At 51.6% G+C, this 5,572-nt stretch overlaps 1 protein-coding gene across 1 annotated transcript in view; it reads right to left on the bottom strand.

Moving 5' to 3' along the window:
• frem3 (Fras1 related extracellular matrix 3) overlaps window positions 1-4,814 on the bottom strand; it is a gene marked incomplete at both ends in the record, with an annotated part of 46,084 nt that extends 41,270 nt beyond the window's left edge. The window contains one exon of the mRNA XM_084454691.1: window positions 1-4,814. This exon is cut by the window's left edge and continues 215 nt beyond it. Coding sequence (XP_084310817.1) covers window positions 1-4,814 — 4,814 coding nt within the window.
• Window positions 4,815-5,572: the final 758 nt, after the last annotated feature.

The following is a 5,572-nucleotide window of genomic DNA, read 5'->3' as shown; positions in this document are numbered from 1 at the left end:
TTGTCCACCGTGCTGATGTAAATGGTCATCATCTGGGGCTTGCGTGTCTCGTAAACAGTGTCCGGGAAGACGTAGAAATCGGAGTGTGTGCCGTCGGTGACGGTGAAGGAGAAGCTGTCCTCGTTGGTTTCAGTGCCGTCGTGCTTGTACGTGATGAGGTTCTCGTTCAGGTCTTGCTTGGTAAAGGAGGTGATTGGCTGGGTGTTGTTGAAAAGCAGTTGACCGTGTACTGGCACCTGCGTGACCACGAAGCGCAACAGTTTGTCTGGGGTGTCGCGATCCTCAACGGTCAACTCAAACGGAGTGATAAGCTTGGTCTCACCCTCTGACACAAACAGTTTGTTGATGGTCAGCACAGGTTTCTTGTTGTCTACGTCCGTTATGGACACCCTGAAGGTGCGGAACACAGGGTTGTAGCCATCGGTCACCTCAAACTCAAAGCTGTCCATCTTCATCTCATCATCAGAGGTGTGGATGTAGTAGATCTTGTTGCCGGCGAGCTGCAGCTGGGTGAAAGTGGAGATGGGAACACCTGGTAGGTCAGTGCATTCTAGATGACCTCTGCTAGGAGCACGTGTGATACTGAAGCTAAGGAACTCATCAGGACTGTTGATATCAGTGGTGCTCAGCAGGTCGGTGGTAAGGGTCACTCTGCCTCCTTCTTTGAGGGTCACGCCTTTGTTGATAACGTCTGGGAAGACCATGTCGATGCTCCCGATGTTGATGTAGAAGTAACGGTCGATAAGAGGGTTGATCCCGTCTGTGACATCGAACTTCAGCAGGTCACGGATTCCCTCCTGGCCCGTATGCACGTACTGGATCAGCTGTTTGTCGATCTCATCTTGCGTGAAGTTCATGTTGATGGTGATGTTACCCATGACGTCTCCATGCTTGGTGATGCGCTGGAGATAGCCTTGGCTTGGGCCATAGCGCACAATGTATGTTAGCTCTTTGTCCTCAGAATCCAGATCGGTGGCCTTCATTACCTTGTTACTGATGATTTTGGTTTCTCCAATCTCAACCTCCAGTCCATCGTTTATGGCCATTCTCGCTGTCTCGTCATCAACAGGGATGACCATGATGAGAACCTTTTTCTCCACAGTGTGTTTTCCATCGGAGAGTCTAATTTCAAAACTGTCCTCTTTGGTCTCCGAGTCATCGTGTTCGTAGACAATGTTGGACGCCTCTTTGATCTGTTCCAGTGAAAACCTGATCACAGGGATAGTTCCGGTGCTAAGCTGCTGGACGATGCTGCCGTGCTTGGGGTTCTTAATGATCTCAAAGTCCAGCTCATCCCCTGGGATATCAGCATCGGCTGCGTTCAGGATGGGCGTGTCGATGACCAGACTCATGCCCTCCATGACCACAAACTCACGGATGAAGATCTCCGGCTTCTCATCATTGGCCGGGATGATGACGATAGGGAAGAACTGGCGCTCTGAGAAGTTAATGCCGTCCGAACAGCGGAAGGTGAATCTGTCCTCCACAGGCTCAACTCCTTTGTGGATGCTCTGCACGTAGTATATATGCCCGAGGCTGACGTCCTTGATGCTGAAGGCTGTGATGGCGGTGCCTGCCCTGGACTTCTCTGATCCCGGAGCTGGGGAGATGTTCTCCACATAGCCCGATGTTGACTGAACGATGATGGTGCACAGGATGTCATCGTTGTTGGTGTCGATGTCCTCGGCCTGGATGTGCTCCAGTGTGATGACGTTCTTCTCCCCTTCCACCACCACAAACTGCTCCCCGACACTGACGATGGGCGGGATGCTGTCCACCGGAAGGATGGTGACATGAACCCGGACACCATGAACCTTGTTGCCCCCAACAACCCATTCATCTGACATGTCGGAGATGGTAAGATTGAAGGAGTCATACTCTTTGAAGGGTCCGATTTCGCCGCTGGTGTGCGCGTACACCACCACCCCATTGATGATATCCTGCTGGGTGAACTTCTCGGCGGGGGCACCATTGACCAGGATCTCGCCCAGTTTGGGGGTCTCCTCAACGATGAAGGTGAGCATGAGGTCGTCGGTGTCTTCGTCGCGGCCCTGGATGACGTTACTGGTGATCTCCGTCGCTGCGTTCTCCAGGACGTCGATATGGGCTCCTAGCAGCCCGGCGGGAAGCATGATGGTGGGGATCTCGTCATCGACGGGGCTGATGGTGATCTTGATGATGATAGGCACCTCGTGGAAGCCGTCACTCACGTCCACCTTGATGACGTCACTGATGGACTCCTCTCCGCCATGGATGTAGGCCAGACGGCCATTTTCAATGTCCTCAAGGTTGAATGTCTCGCCGTTTGACATGTCAATCCCTAAATACTGCAGGTGCCCATAGTGGGGAATCAGGGTGACAGTGAATATAATATTTTCATCATCTGTATCCTGATCTGTGGCATGCAGTTCCTTATTAGTAATGATATATGTGTTTCTCTCCAGGACAGTGAAGCCAGTGTTGGTGATGAATGGGGGTTTGTTGTCTACTGGCTGTAAGAAAATAGTGAATAGTCCATCTACTAAATTACCAGCAGTGTCTTCCACAAAGAATGTAAATTGAGCAACTTTTGGCGTGATGCCCAGCTCCTGGTCTGGGGGCTTGTAAGCTACTTTGTGGTGATTGACCTGAGCCTGAGTGAACTCGATGATCACAGTGTCGGGGCTGTCAGTCAGGACGATGTCTCCCAAGGGGACCAGGTTGTTCTCATCTGTGTCGGTGGGGGACTTGGTTATTGTGTACTTCAGATCCCTGTCGTCTGAATCCAGGTCGGTGTAACGCAGACATTTCTTCTTGAAGTGCGTCAGCTCATACTCTTGCACTGTCATGTGAAGTGTGGTGCCAGGGTAAAGCTCTGGGGGGATGTCGTCCACGGGGTGAATTTTGATAGTGAACGCGTGCTCCCCCGACTGATTGGGCGGGTCATTGTCATCCTGGACCCGGAACACAAACTGATCCATGACGATGGTGGTGCTGTGGGGTCCGATGTGACGGTAGAAGAGCTTCCCGTCTAGAATGTCCTGCTGGAACCACTCGGTCACCACCTGTTCAAACATCTCGTCTGTCGCGCTGAACTTCCAGGCGGAGGGGTCAGACGGCGGCTCCACCTGTCTGAGTAGCAGCTCCCCCACTGTGGAGTAGGGGGCCTCCAGGATGAACTTTATGGTGGAGTCCTCTGAGTCAATATCTGTGGCACTCAGAATGAAGGGGGAGAGCTGCATGATGTCATTCTTGAAGAGCACCAGGCCGGTGTTAGCGTTGATGATCGGCGGTTCGTCATCAGTCGGGGCGATGGTGATGGGGAACAAGAACTCCACCTCGTTGCTGCCGTCAGTCATCCGGAAAATGATGTTGTCACTGTAGGTGTCACTACCGTCGTGCTGGTACACCACGATGCCGGCATCTAAATCGGCGGGCGTGAAGAATTTCCTGTGAGAGCCGAGCACCGTCAGCCCGCCGTGCTTCAGGCCGTCGACGACGGTTATTCTCACGTCGTCCAGGTTGTCCTCGTCGCTGATCTCTAAATTTTGGGAGCTGGACAGCGCCCTGGACTGACCCTCAAACAATAGCTGACCCATGTTTCTGGTTGCCACGGGAGCCAGTGTATTCATGGGCTTCACCACGATCACAAAAGTGAAAGCGTCTGAGACCGCTCCCTCGCTATCTACGATCTCAAACTCCAGCTGGAAAATCCTCTCTACATCTGAGTCCTCTGAGGGGGGCTTGTAGGCTATTTTCAGATCTTGAATGTCTCTCTGATAGAAAGATGTGATGGGCAAGTTCTGATCATCTGTGCTGATGATGTAGCCCTGCTGATAGCCGAGCGGGGAAGTTATGTTGAAGATTAAGTCGTCTGGATGAGATTCTAAATCCTCAGCAGCCAGCATATCACTGGTGATAGCTGTCATGACAAACTGATCAATCTCCATCATCATCATAGCTACAAAGCTGGGCTTGGGGGGGGTGTTCTCGGCACCCTCCCTGATCCTAACCATGATCTGGAAATGCTCCTGCATGATAGTGTTTCCCTGATTGTCCTGCAACTCTGCCATCATTGGGATATAGTCTCTATTAGGTGAGTTGGTTGTGGCAGTGTGCTTGTAGCGGATGCCTTGCTTAACAAACGCATCACAGTCAACCAGCTGGCCATTGGGGGAATTATTTAAAAGGATGCCATACCTGGGGAGGCTTCCGGCGCCGACCAGAGTGGCGACCTTACACTGCGTCACGCCGTCCTCGTAGGAAAACTCCAGCGCCTTCTTGTCGATGGTGTTGCTGTCGCCATGAAGCTTGTCCACGGTCAGCGGCATGATGCGGGTGAGGATCTCCAGCTGCTGGAAGACCACCTCCACCTCCAGCATAAAGGGGACGACGACCGTGTCCGTCTGGGAGTCGTAGCGCAGCTGCAGCTTCACGCGGTCCCTGTTGGGGCTCCGTGAGCCGAAGTGCGTGTACTTGACCTCCTCCAGGCCGAAGGCGCAGGGGAACTTCTTGGGGCTCAGCATCCCGGGCTTCTGGGCCAGCGGGTCGTTGTCCAGGACTGTGATGTGGCAGCGGTCGCCCGGCTGCACCTCCGTCACCAGGTCGTTGATGGGATCCAGATACACGGACCTCCCGAAGGGGACCCTGATTCCATTGTTGGCCACGATGATGTCATCTGCATTAGGTCCAGATCGTTGTCGGTACAGGAATGCCGGGTCGAAGGGCTCAGCATCCACAGGGGCAGAGCAGAAGCCCACCGTCAGCACCACAAAGAGGCATTTAAAGAGCGCCTGAACTCTACAAAGTCCTGTCCTTTGCAGACAACCAGCCATATCCACTGCTAGTTGCCCTGCAACTATTCTCAGAAACTAGCAGGATAGATATATATTTAAAAATAGTCTCCCCGAAGAAGAAAAAGATTGAGTGAAAGAAAGAATCAAAACTTAAGGTCTTCTGCGCTCTGTGTTCCCTCACTCTCTCTCACTCTCTCTCTCTCTCCCTGTGTTCACACACTCACACACACTCACGCAGGACAAGTGTAGTCAGTCCTGAGGGGCTGTGCAGGTAATACTGAAACAGTAGACCGTGTCAGCCCCAGACCCCTCCCACCGACAGCTCAGAGAGGGTGCCTCCTGCCCCCACAGCTAATTTAAGAAAGCACATTGGACAGCCTCTCAAAGTATCCCTGCCTCTCCCCTCCCACGCTCCCATAAACCACCCCACCCGCTCCCTCCTCTCTCTCTCTGGTAATCTCAGAGCAAGAACAGAAAAAATGCTGTGTCCATTATTCTTAGAATTGACAAAGAATTGCTTTGAAGAATTCCAGGTGTAATATTTTAAGCCACATGATATCTGAAAACATATGCACAGTCGATTAATCATGAATGTATGTTGAATCAGATATGTTACTGTGTGTTCCCGTGTGATGAATTTACTTTCGTGAGATTTGTTTACTTTGTTTGTTTTTTGTTTACTAAGGACATAGTATAGCTCTGCTTACAAGTGTGCATGTATTTTGTGGAATTTCATCACATGAAGCCACTGTTTGATTTAGAGTTTTCCATTTAGAATTTGTGTAATTATTTTTGGG

Source organism: Borostomias antarcticus (genome assembly GCF_949987555.1).
Source record: "Borostomias antarcticus genome assembly, chromosome: 20".
Taxonomy (NCBI): domain Eukaryota; kingdom Metazoa; phylum Chordata; class Actinopteri; order Stomiiformes; family Stomiidae; genus Borostomias; species Borostomias antarcticus.
This window is presented reverse-complemented; position numbering and strand designations above follow the sequence as displayed.